Here is a 13,615-nt window from a genome sequence, read left to right as displayed (position 1 = left end):
GGATATTTAATGTTTATTTGGTAATGAGATTATTTCACATAACTATCATTTTGTTTAAAAAATTGAAGATTAACGTCAGTCAGTTAATTTATTGTATTATATGATTTATAAATAAATTAATAAAATAATTTGCTATAACAAATGTTAAAAGTTGTGGTATTTATATTTTAATTTTTAATAAATTTTGTAACTTAAAACAAAATATTAGACATTTAAAACATGTCATATAACGTATTTTTTAAAACAAATATTCTTTAATAATATAATTATAATAATTTTAAAAGTAAATTTTATATTTATTTACTTAAGATTTTATTTTATTTTCTTAAATCTATTTTTTTTCTTTTCGTTTTTGAAGTTAATTTAAATTTTTATTTATATTTTAGTCACTAATTTGATAGATTAAAATTTAAAGTTAAAAATTTAAAAACAATATATAAGATAAAAGATTGAATAAAATTAGATAATCTTTGTTTAAAATAATATTATGAAAATTTTTTCAATTTTCTTTTATCATGTTTCACTTTTTCCTTATTTTTTTATTGCATGTAAACTTATTTTTCAAATCTAACAACTTAAATAAGCATAATTTATTTGTCTACTCATACTTTGAATTGTGATCTTTATAAATATAATTAATTAAATTTAAAACATCATATATACATCTTAATTTTCTTAGCAATAAACAGCTTAACTGAATCAAAATATAAATAACTGACTAAAGAAATGCAATTGAACACCAAAAAATGCAAAAAAAAAAAAAAAACCTATAAATTTTAGTCATACAATATTTGCGTAAACTAATTTTATATAGTAATGATCATACAAAATTTTGTCAATTTTCACTTAAGTCATTATTTTTTCGCTTAAGATAAATTGCAAGATATTTGTGTTTGCTTAAGCTAAGTAAATGTTGCTTTAGGTAATAATATCATGGCTTAAGCGAACTTTTTATTACTTATTCGCTTAAGCGATATTCATCCAATGAGCCTTTGTTTTCTTGCAACTTTCACTTCAACATGTTAAACAAATTTTACATATATTATGCTAAATAGATGTGACAAGTGTGCAAGAAGGGCATAGAAAATATCTAAGATAACATTGAATAATCTATTAATTCAAAATAAATTTTTATTATAAATTAAAACTACATCACTGCATGTGAAAGATTTTATTCTTAAAATCACTACTTAAATAGGGATACATACGCGATTTCCACGGTAGAGATCACATATTGCTATTAATAAAATCTTATAAAGATCTAAAATAACAAGTTTTGAAGGTCAAAGAGTAATTTTATAAATTTTTATAGAGTACTAAATCATAATATATGAAAATTGATATTATTAAGTAAAGGTAAAAAATATCCATGGCCGGTAGAGTTACTCTTGCCCAGTCTTGTATAATGAGCATTCTAACCTATATAATGCAGATCATGGTTATCACTAACTTTGTTTGTAGAAAATTTAATAAGATCTACAAAAATTTTATTTGAAAATCTTTTAGTAAAAAAAAAATGTCATCTCATTGGCTAGAGTAAAATTTGTTAGCCTAAATCTAGTGGGGGTCTTAGATTTAAGGATTTATCTCTTCTTAACAAAGCTTATATGATGAAACTTCTTTGGCATCTAATCAATTGCCATAATGACTTTGTGGGCACATGTTATATGTAACGAATATAAATTTTCCTTGGACAAAAATCTTAGGTTAGGCCACACTCAGTAGAGTTCTCACCTATGAAAAAGTATGATTTCTATCTAGGATCTTTTCTCTAAAAGGTTAGGATGGTCTGTTAGAGATGGGTTATCTATTAGATTTTGGAGAGATAATTGGATACCCCATATCCACAAATTAACTTTGTATGCTTTGCACCCTATCCATGAGGAGGACCTTGATTTTCCCGTTATTCTTTATTCTGATTAGGGTGCTTGGGATAGGGATAAAATTAAGAAAATCCTCCCAAACCTCATCTATGATGCTATTTTTCAATTTGACTCCCCCTAATAGTTCTAAGGGCCAAGATTTTACCTTTTGGAAACAGTCAAATAATGGATTGTTTTCTATTAAAACTGTTTATCCAATGTTAATATCTTCTTATCATATACATGAACCTAGTGACAGAATCTTTAAAATAATTTGAAAATGGGTTGGCCCCCTAAAATTGATTTGTTGCTCTAAAAATTGGCTCATAACAGGCTGTTAACTAATGACGAAAGCTTTTCTAGAGGCATTGCTTCCTCTGTCGTATGTCCTAGATGTAATGAAGCACCTAAATTAATTATGCATGTTCTTTGTTATTGCTGGTTTGCTCAATAGATTTGGAATTATTTCAGTAGTGGTCTCTCTAATTGGTTGTTTTATAATTTATCCAAACACAATCACCATCTTATTCCTGATTGGAACATATTATTTGGTATTATTGTTTGACATATTTGAAATATTTGGAAGGATAAGAATGTTGTTGTCTTTCAAATTTATGGTGTTTCTGCTAAGTCTAGAGTTCATAAAATTATGTGTGAATTTGATTATATGAAAATGTGTTACAAGGATTATCAAATTTCTAATTCTAGCAGCTTTAAGGAGTAGTGTATGATTAGATGGTGCCCCCTTTCTAGACAAATGAAGCTCAATGTTGATGGTGTTGATCATTACCTTAGAAGTGCTGGTTGTAGCGGATTGATTCATGATAGCTATGACAAAGTCCACTCTAGTTTTTATAGTAGCCTTCCTCCTTGTTCTCCCCTTGGAGTTGAGCTTTGGGGAATTTTGTTATGGATACAGCTTGTAATCCAAGCAAAACATCCGCCTTATTTGGATTGAAACTAATTCTAAGGAGGCTTTATCTTTAGTTTTAAATTCTCAATGTTGTAATCATCCCTTATTTTATCTGATTAAGAACATTAGGAACTTGTTGAAATGTATTTCTTTTCTTTGATGTAGTCACATTCTGAGAGAAGTTAATCAATGTGTTGATAGGCTGGCTAAAATAGGTATAGAGGAGAGGGTCCACTTTTACTTTTTTAATAAAGTTCCTCCTTCCATTTGTCCATTCATAAGTTTAGATTCTTTAGGAATCTCAACTCCTAAACCATCTATAGGTTTTCCTATTTTTTAGGTTGTTTAGTCCCTTTGATTAGCAAAAAAATTTAAAAAAAAGATATTGGCAAATTGATGTTTTCATCCTCTAACTTTAAAATAAATTTTGATTTTGTTCTTTAACTTTTTTTTTTTGTTCACTTTAGTTCTTTAACTTTTACAAAAGTTTTAAATAAGTTTTTTTTTCAGTTAAAAATATTAATATTTTTTATCTTTTTCTAGCACGTGTACTATTTTGCACTGTTCATCATGATTTTTTCCTCAAATCTTCAATTTTGCTTTTCTTCTCTAGTTTGTGCAATGTTCCATAAATGTTATGTAGGATCATTTCATGCATTTGCATCATGCCACTATCACGTTCATGGCACCTCATTGGTGTAGGCATCTTGTTCAATTTGTGGAAGAAAAATGAATAACTAAAGAGCCCTTCATCTACCTATTGAAAAATCAAAGCATGAAGTCATTCCTTCTTGGAAATAAATTCACACTTCACATAAAAAGCATTAAGGAGTAAAGATTCGTATATAAAAAACCATGAAAATGAGAACGACAATTTTGTGCTTAGACGATGCAAGTGATAGTGTCATGATACAAATGTAGAAAATGACCTCATATATCATTTATGGAACATTGCATGAACCTGAGAAGAAAACCAAAATCGGATATTTAAGGGGAAAAAAACAACAATGAACATTGCAAAAACTTGAGGTTGAAGACAATGAATAGTACAAAATAGTATATGTGGTAGAAAAAAAATAAAATATTAATGGAGTTAATGTTTTTAATAGAAAATTCCCTATTTGAAACTTTTGTAAATGTTAGAAAACTAAAATGAAAAAAAATTAGAAAATGAAATTAAAATATACTTTAAAGTTAAAGGAAGAAAATACTAATTTGCCAAAAATATATCTGATGGTTTAAACTTATTAACCCACTAATATACCACTTAATTACTTACTTGTTTTAACTTGAGCTTAAAAAATAATTAAAAAAATAGTTAAAATAACTAAAATAATACATACTTATTTGGTATATTATATGACTCATAAGTAAAATAGCAAGATGACCTAATATAACATGTTTTAAAAGTTATAATATTTATCTTTTAATCCTTAATAAATTTTATAAATTAAGATATTAAAATATTAGATATTTAAAACAAGTCTTTTAAAGTATTTTTTTTGGAAAATATATTTTAAAAACATAATTGTAATAGTTTCAAAGGTGCTTTTCTTTTTCATTCACATTAAATTTAATTATATTCTTTCAAACTCACTTCCTTTCACCTTGTTTCTAAAGTTAGTTTAAACATTTCTTCTGTATTTCTAATAGTTAGTTCAATAGATTTTATGACTTTAAATTTAAGGTCAAAAGTTTAAAAGGGATATTCAAGGTAATAAATTGAATGGAATTAGATAATCCTGTTTAAAATAGTGTTATAGAAACTTTGTTCATTTTCTCTTTATCCTACGTCAGTTCCTCCTTATTTCCACCTTATTGCATGCAAACTTGTTTTCTAAATATAAGTACCTAATATTGTAAATTGTAATATTTACGAGTGAAATCAATTAAATATAAAAATATTGTATACCCATTTCAATTCTCTTAGCAACAAACAATTTGGCTAAATCGAAATATAAGTATTGGCTAAAGATGTAATACTCTAAAATTTTTATTATTTTATTTATTGCATTTATTTTAAATTTTTTTATTATTGCAATTTATTTTCAAAATGAAAGAGTTCTTATTTTTGAAAGTGCAACATTTCTCGCTCAAGTGAGATTAATTGACTTAGAAGGGGTGTCTCTAGAGCATTATCGCTCAAGCAAGATAAATTCTCGCTCAAGTGAGAATGGATAAGAACACCCCAATTGTCCTCTCACTTTGGCGAGAAATCCTTCGCTCAAGCAAGAAGAGGCAACAAAATCTAAGCTTCAAGTCGTGCTAAGAGGAGTCTATCTTGCTCTAGCGAGATTATCAACAAAGGTGTAAAAAATTTTAGTTTTGTTGTTTCACTCAAGCGAGAATACGCTTACTCAAACGAGAGAAGCAGCGACCAAAAATGGTATATTAGTAACTCCAATGTTTTAAAACTTGGATTATAAGTCAAGCAACCATTTTCATATCACCCTCTATTCTCTCACTTTCTTTTCACAACTAAATTCCTGAGAACTCCAAACCTCTCTCAAATTCTCTCACTTCCTTTAAATTTAACTATTACAATTACACGCTACTTTAAATTGCTCGAAGTGATATGTAGTTAAGTTATTTAGTTCATGTCTATTTTTTTCATTTAAATGTCAAATTAAAGTTATGTCTGAAAACTAATATACTAAAAGAATTATCCTATATAATCAATTTAAACATAAATATTTTTTAAGAACAATATTTATAAAGATAAAGTAATGTATAAAATGTTGTAAATAGCCTTAATTATACTAAATTATTTTAGGAAGTGAAGAGTTTCTATACACTTCAATTATGAACCAATGGATTAATAAAACGTTTTAACGTAGTCGTCTTGTATGATTATTAACTATTAACTATATAATCACATGCATTTCTATTAATAACAACTGGAACTCACAAATTTGTCTTGAACGACTTTATATTGTCAAGATCTAAGGATAGTGTTTAGCATATTATTTGACTTGCAAAACTTGAAAAGAGCATTGTAAGTTGTAACTTTTGTTTTGATTCATTCCTCAATATAGTATGAACAAGTTAGGTACAACAATGCATGGTTGGCATGGCGATGATACGATTGGGTCGCAACGAATGCATGATTGCTATAACAAATCTAGCAATGCTCAAAGTTAATTTATCTATACAACGCGATGTCAACAGACACAAATTAAAGACCAGACATCTGCGTTATTGTCAATGATTAAGCACGTTTGAAACAAAACCAATGTTGATCATGCGCGCATTTTTTATGCAAACGCTACTATGAGTAGTGTTAAAGAGATGCACGTTTAACCTTTTCAAGAGCAAAATCAAACTCACGGCAATAAACAATAACCATTTTTTCTAATTAGCAGATCCATTGTTACTTCATATCAACTGTTACTGGCCAAATCATTCCCAATTATAACCTGTGTTAATTGATTACAGGCCGTTAAACATCAGTATATCGCCAGCAAGCCTCTTTTAAACTTTAGCTAAACACATAAGATATTTAACTGCTTAAACTTTTGCTGATTCAAGAGGAGGCTAAAGGTGGCTGATGAAAGTAATTTCCGATTTCATGGCTGGGTAGATCAAGAGGGTACCTAAACCCTTTCATTTATAAGGATACTGGAGCAATGCCCATTATTTTAAGATTATTTAACCTATGAATTGATTACCAACACGAGTATGCACCCCTGCCCTCCCACATTAATTGTAAAATTTTCTCTATAAAGGGGCGTATAGTTATTAGTATTAGGTTTTTGCTTGTGACATTTAAATTTAAATTAATAGCTAGAGCAGAAAGGTCAAGCCAGAAGGGTTAGGAAGATGCGCACCACCTGTCGTTCGCTTCTCACCAATTAAATTAGATTACATGACTGAAAGCATAGCCGGATTCAAAATTTATAGGTTGGGTGCCAAAAACAAATGTCAACGACTTTGTGATAAAAAGGTGGGATTTCATCAAGGAAACACGAGAGAAAGCAACAATGAGATTACAGCTCTAAATTAGCTCGAAATTGTATCAAACAACTCGGATGAATGGCTCTGCTAGCTTTAAGATAACTGATAACTATCCCGTACTATCAAAAAAATATATAATATCATTCCCTTGACAAAGAGTAATGCAACATTATCCATTTATATGTCTGCAGCAAGAAAGTTACCAGATAGTGCTACCTGCATAAAAATAACGTTGACTTATGCAATTAATTCTACTGGCCATACGCCCATACCAAAGAAATAACACCAAACAGTTCAAGAGAGGAAGAGAGAGAGAAAGTACCTTCTCGCCTAATCTGAAGGGAGGCAATCCCTTGTAAGGGCAGGTATTGCACCTGAAAGCGTCCCCTAGCCCACACTGCGGACCAAACACAACTTTGAGAGCCATGCCAATTGGAAGAGGGGGGAGGGGGGTGTCTGAACAGTTTTAAAGAGGATAGATTGATACAACAGAGGTAGCTATTCACAAAGAGCTATTCACAAGAGAATTGTATATTCTTATTATACTAGTCATGCTGACCATAATTCAAACCAATCTTAGAAATTCTTGTTCCATCAAATGTCGGAATGCTGATTAAAGTTAATGTTCAATACAGCTTTTGCGATATAAATAAATACTGTAATATGAAGAAACTATGCTTTTTGAAGTGCAAGATACGAACATGATGCAAGTGGGTTTATAACCCAAACAGAAGTCCTTGCCCATTTGGTGAGGTTGGTTACATGTATTTATAAAACTCATTCAAAAAATCACAAACAGAGCCAAGCTTCCATAGCTAAATTAAAAGAAATGACTGTTGTAGGACATCAGCATTACAACCATTTCTTCCATCCATTATCCTCTAAAAAATCCATATTAAAAGCTATAAGCAACAAAAAACTTGAAGAGTCTGCGATGCAGCACTACACTAGCTCTTTCATTTCATGAAACTAATTTACCTGACATTAACTGAGGGAGGGGGTGTTTCAACCCTCTAATGCATCTATAAATCAACCGAACTAAACAAAAAAACTATCTAACCAGACAATTGTAAAGCTATAAAACAACTTAGAACTTTCTATCAGAAATCTGCAGAAAGCAAAAATGAATTGTAATTGAACACAGCCTTAGAAAGCATACTGCACAAGAGAAAAAAAAGCATACATTGCCACAAGCTGATTGAGGATTATTAATCTGTTCTGCAGTCAATCCTAATTTGAAGACTTTTTCCTCTTCTTGAGCCCTCCCACAGGTGCAATTTTTGCAGGCCTTTCTTGTACTCCCAATTTCACAATCACCTAGTGCAGAAATATGTTAGCTAAGAGCCTAATATAGTAACATCACACAGAATACTAGTAGAGGACAGAAACTAAAAAAGTAATCCTTACCAGGTGGCAGCTGAGGTTTCTTTAAATCTTCTTCAGTCAAAAGACTATCTTCATCAATTAGATCCAAATCAACATCAACTTGCACTTTAGGTGAACTCTTCACTACCTTCTTTATCGCAAACGATGAACCAATTTTCCATGAAGGCTTTTTAGCTTTGATCTATGTGCAATTCAAAGAATATTGATCATTAGAATTTGTAACATGGTCACAGCAGTTACTTAGGAAAGAAAGAAAGAAAAAAGAATCATGACTCATGGGCCATATTCCACTCATCAGGCATCAGGAAGACAAATTGTCCAGAAGGACAAAGGAGAAAAAATTATGATTAAAAGCCAAAAAAAAAATATATATGGCTGAAATTAGTGATCGTGCCATATATATGAAAAACCATTAACTTGACAATGATAATTGTCAGATACCAGTAGACTGGATTTCAAGACACATCAGCTACTATTTAACTTGTCCGACAAATTTCTATTGACAAACCAAACACAAGCAAAGAATACAAAATGATGAATAGATATGGCAGAGGCAGATACCAGCTAGTGAAACTTACCCCAGTCGATTGTAAAACTTGTGATTCTGAAAAGCCTGCCAACAATAACTTGTTCCCAAGATCAGATATTATCTGGAAGTACAACAGGAAAAATCAGATCATGTAGGACAATAAACATTCTCCCAAGCAAAATCAAGGTTGTTATTACCTTATCGACTGAACCCCCAGCAGACTGAGATGACTTGCGAATAAGAACTGTCCCACCAACTTTTAACACTCTAAGACTTTCTTGAATCAGTTGGTCCATGGGGCAATCAATTGACAGCCAGATTAAAATCACAAAATCAATAGAGGAAGATTCCACCGGCAACTTGCCTGAAATTTGCAATAATAGGCAATAAAAAATGGTTTCTTCAGCAACAATACAATAAAATATGATAATACACAAAATGGAAAACCAACCATTTACAAGGGAAATAGAAACTTCCATACAACTTCTTTAAGAAACAATAAGTATGGGTTACATATGTTCTAAGGAATTGGACAAAAGGCAGGCAGGACTGGCTATTATCAGTTTTCTCATAGTTCAGGCATTTCATTGTTATAACCAAAAACTGAACCAGTGATATGTAAAAGATCCAAACTTGAAGTTGATAAGATGAAAATTGAAATTGGTCCCCATTTACAATTACAGATCAACTAAACAAACAAATAAACAGCTGGGCAAGTGAGAAAGAGGAAGAAATGAAAATGCAAACATGATATACCTATTCACAAGTTATAGGGCCATAAGTTATACAAAATAATTCATGCTGAAGCAAAAAATATCAACTTACAGAAATATACATTCATCACGTAAAAACAATCCATATCAGCATGTAACCTCTCTTACCAAGATTCCCTAAGTTTCTGAGGTAAATGAAACATAAAAGTATAAGCAAAACTTGATCATTCCATGTTGAATAGAATTGTCATTGTATACCCTTCTCAGGAAAAGACTGACTTCTCATGGAAGATTCTATAAATGGTATGTAAAAAAATCTTTCATTAATAATCATAATCTGAACTAGAAAATTTCCTCAATAGATGAAGCATGTTTGTGCTGAGTTTTCTTACTTGAATGAACACTTAATACCCATCACAGACCAACCAATTCCAAGAATTAAAAATCAGAATCACAAGCTATCAAGCATAGTAGTCAATAGCGGCCACTATTGCAGACGTAAGGAGCGGAGCAGCAGGGTGCCGCTATCTCATCATTGTCTCGTTGCATTTCACTATAGCGGCTGTCGCACTGCAAATCACGGCCAAGTACAAAGCAACTCACAACTGCTATTTTATCCTAGATCCAATCCCTACTTTACCCTCCCTTTCTGAACATTGGGTGATATTTAAAGGGGACAATCTTGGGATTTCACCCCCTTTTTATATTTTTGATATTTTCTTCTCCCTTGCAACCTAGCCCTAAGCCCCTTTTACATTTCACCCTCCCATATTAGCTCTCTATTTTCTCTTGCTTCCAATGTCTTTCTTCATCTCCAGCGAAACTTCTGACACAACAGAGTCATTCTCTGGTCATCTTTTTCATCTCCGGCGAAAGCTTACACCATGACCTAGACGTTTTCCAGGTCATCTTCTTCAACTCCAACAAAGCTTCTAATGAGATCCCGACATTTTCCAGTATTCTTCATCTCTAGGAAACTTCCAACAAACCTAAACATTTTCAGATGATTGACCATTTTCTGTTTTCTATTTTCCTTCTCTATTTTTTATTTCCTTCTTTGTTTTGATTTTCCTGCTCTGTTTTGTTTCAAATTTCAATGCCTAAAATAGTTGTCATCTTACTATCCACTATCCCACTATAGTGTTTTTGGGGTCAGCCTATCCAGGATTGACTACTATGCTATCAAGCATGCTCATCCATTGCATGTTGGACATGAACTTCAAGAAACGGGAACTTGAGCTCCAATTTTTAAAACACCAATTCAAGCTATGTATTGTAGCCTAGCTTGTATATTAACTAGTAAAATGCATCTTTTGAACATTATGCAACATAATAGCTGAGCAACATGTGATGAGAATCAAAGAAAGTCCATTGAAAAAAAGGCTTAAAGGCATTAGAAGAGGTTCAAGAATCAATGACAAGGGTAAAGACAAAGAGAATAAAGAAAAACTAAGAGAAAATGATTGTTGTCCTATTTAAAAGTAATTCAATTTGGAGTTAGAAGAACCAAGATGATCAGTTACACATGCTTAGAGAATTTAGACTCCAATGCGTCTCATTAAGATTTAATTACTATATTTAGTTTATTTATTTATTTATTTTAATATTAGTCGTTACTTACTTTGAGCTTATATTTAGGATAAAAACATGTTGTTTTATTTAGTTTATTTGAATTTAGGCTTGTTAGCACAAGAAACTCATTAGGGTTGTGTTTGTTTTAGTTTATAAGCATTAGATATATATAAACTCTTATAAACACACTTTTAATTAATTTTGAATGCAATTTGAGATTACACACTCTTTTGGAGAGCGTGTGACTCTAAGTTATTGAGTCAATGTTCCTTGATCTTATCAAGAGGCCAAGACTCTTGTAGTGATCATTCTTTTTGACTTATCAATCTTGCGATTGTATCACTATTTTCTTCATTTTTATTCTATTTTTGCTTTTATTATTTTTCTTCTTGTCTCAATTCTTGTTCTTATCCTAATAATTTTATTTTTGTCGTTTGCAACTCAATTCAAGATCGTTTAATTTGGCAACACATATCGTGTTTATCATCAGCATGTAAGCAATAGCAAAATACAATTTATTGGTTTTTGGAACAAATTCATTAAATTTAAAATGTAAAGTAACCACCCCCAGAGACATATTGTATGTGCAAAACCAGCATAGATAATTAAAAACACATGCAGAAACATAAATGCAATCAAAGTAGTGTGAGAATTACTTAATAGTGATGCCGATGTAAGAACCAGAGGATCCCATTGTTCAACCCCTTCATTCCCAAGCTCTCTAATTGCATCAAACACTTGACTGACAGAAAGAACTGCTCCATCTGTACATGCCAGCACAGCATCATGCTTCTTTGCACCATCCTGCTATATTCAAAAACTATGTTTAAAATGCTGCTAGCTATGCATGAGAATGGTGTTCTTTCCCCAAAGAAACGAAGACAGAAAAAATTTTTAGCATGTGCATGAAAAGGTGAGAAAAGTTGAAAAACAGAAAAATTTGACATGTAATCGGAAAATAACAATTGCTATGATTTCAAGTATTCCAAAAACAACAGTAAACCGTCTCCAAAAGAAGACATAAACCAAATTTCATCCAAAACATAAATTATTATTTTTAAAAAATAGTTTCTCTAATATTTGCCCAAAGGCATACAGTAAGAACTTATATATAATAAGTTTTCATTGACAATCATATAATTCAATCCTTTGATAAAATCAAATTTTGTGATCCCCAATAAAAACTTACTATTTATTAATTTTTTAGTATGTACCCTTAGATACACGTTATGTAAACTGTAAAAAAGAGAGCATCATTTCAGTCTCATTCTAGCAACCACCATTCTTTTCATTTCACGGCATACTGTGGCTCCACATTGCCTCTACACACCCTAACACCACCTCCATCCCAGCCCAATGCAACTATCACACTCTCAACCAGCAATTACTAATGTTACCACTCTTCACAAAATCACCGTAATTTCAGGTTTCAACAATCACAGTAGCAGCCTTGCTATACTAAGGTCATTTTGTAGTTTCATTATGCATATAATCTCACTGATAATAAAGTAAAAATCACCCAAATTTCTTTAACTACATTTAGACGCAACAATAACGCAAACCTAAAACTAAAGCTTCCACTAATAGAAATCAGTGCTCTATTAGAGAGTATACGGAACGATAACTTAGCAAAAGGGACTTCACATTGACAAAACAGCGACGGGAACATTTACAGCAGCATTTTTTTTTCTGATTATCAAAACTTGAGATCGAAGGAGAAAGAGAGTGAAGGAAAAATGACATACGTCGAAGATCTTCGATTTAGTGAAGGAAGACGACGTCGTTTGGTGCGACATGTCTGCCAAACAGCGATGGAAGGAACGAGAGAGAAAAGGTCACGGAATCGAGGGACGCCGGAGAGGGTGACGCTCCGATTGGGGTTTTCAACTTTTTCTTTTCCCTTGGCGTTTAAAAAATGGTAAATTCTAGTGTTAACGAGGGAATATTCATACACTTATAACTGTTAATTTAATTTTAGGGACAGAGTTACTGATATGTTTAGAAAAGACGTAAATATCATTCAATATATTAATATAATCTAAAGAGAATATTTAATACACTCTTAAATTTTACAATACCATATTAAGTACTTTAAAAAATCTCATAAAGAAAAAGAAAGTTGCACTTATATTATTTAATTTAAACAAAAAAAATTATCAATTATTTTTAAGTAAACAATGAATTCATGGCATAAAATTACCTAACAAAATAAGTAATATTTTTAAAAATAAAGTAAATTAAAAATAGGTTCAATTTTTTCTTTGTATATTTATGAAATACTCATAAATGCTTTATTTTCAAATTAAAATAAAAAAATTAATATTATTTTTTAAGTAATATAATGTGCCCATTTAATTGATAATTATATTTTTTTCTCAATATAAGATAATAGCATTTTTTAAATTTTTATGTAAATAGCTTAATCAATCTTTGTATTACAATTAAAAGTATATTATTTAAAAAGTAAAAGATATTTTCTCTCACAGTTTGTAATATATATATATATATATATATATATATATATATATATTAAAATTAACTAAAATTTATATGTAAATTATATTACCTTTCATTATAATAGTATTACTTTTTATTTATATTTTTTAATTATGCTCTAAATTATAAAAAATTAAATTATTACTTAACTTTCTCTTTTTATATAGTATGAATTTTTAAAATGTTGTAA

The 13,615-nt window shown here is 30.5% G+C and overlaps 1 protein-coding gene across 1 annotated transcript; it reads right to left on the bottom strand.

Annotated features, from left to right (window-relative positions):
• Nucleotides 1-6,640: 6,640 nt before the first annotated feature.
• On the bottom strand, nucleotides 6,641-12,856 carry LOC113864565 (anamorsin homolog). The gene is made up of 8 exons (XM_027498422.1): nucleotides 12,675-12,856; nucleotides 11,586-11,733; nucleotides 8,842-9,008; nucleotides 8,694-8,765; nucleotides 8,137-8,296; nucleotides 7,913-8,046; nucleotides 7,052-7,126; nucleotides 6,641-6,945 (listed from the first exon to the last, which is right to left on the bottom strand). The coding sequence occupies exons 1-8, from the start codon at nucleotides 12,723-12,725 to the stop codon at nucleotides 6,907-6,909; spliced, it is 846 nt and encodes a 281-aa protein (XP_027354223.1). The 5' UTR covers nucleotides 12,726-12,856; the 3' UTR covers nucleotides 6,641-6,906.
• Nucleotides 12,857-13,615: the final 759 nt, after the last annotated feature.

The sequence above is a fragment of the Abrus precatorius genome, unplaced genomic scaffold (assembly GCF_003935025.1).
Source record: "Abrus precatorius isolate BTA unplaced genomic scaffold, Abrus_2018 Scaffold4, whole genome shotgun sequence".
In the NCBI taxonomy this organism is placed as follows: domain Eukaryota; kingdom Viridiplantae; phylum Streptophyta; class Magnoliopsida; order Fabales; family Fabaceae; genus Abrus; species Abrus precatorius.
The sequence above is the reverse complement of the archived record's forward strand: the minus strand, read 5'-3'. Positions and strand labels throughout refer to the sequence as shown.

Excerpts from the sequence above, each read along its gene's own strand:
- LOC113864565 (XM_027498422.1), bottom strand. The coding sequence starts at position 12,725 with ATGTCGCACCAAACGACGTCGTCTTCCTTCACTAAATCGAAGATCTTC. Across the intron at positions 8,766-8,841 it reads CTGGGGGTTCAGTCGATAAG|ATAATATCTGATCTTGGGAA; the intron begins GTAATAACAACC and ends TTGTACTTCCAG. Across the intron at positions 7,127-7,912 it reads CTCAATCAGCTTGTGGCAAT|TGTGGGCTAGGGGACGCTTT; the intron begins GTATGCTTTTTT and ends TTTGGTCCGCAG.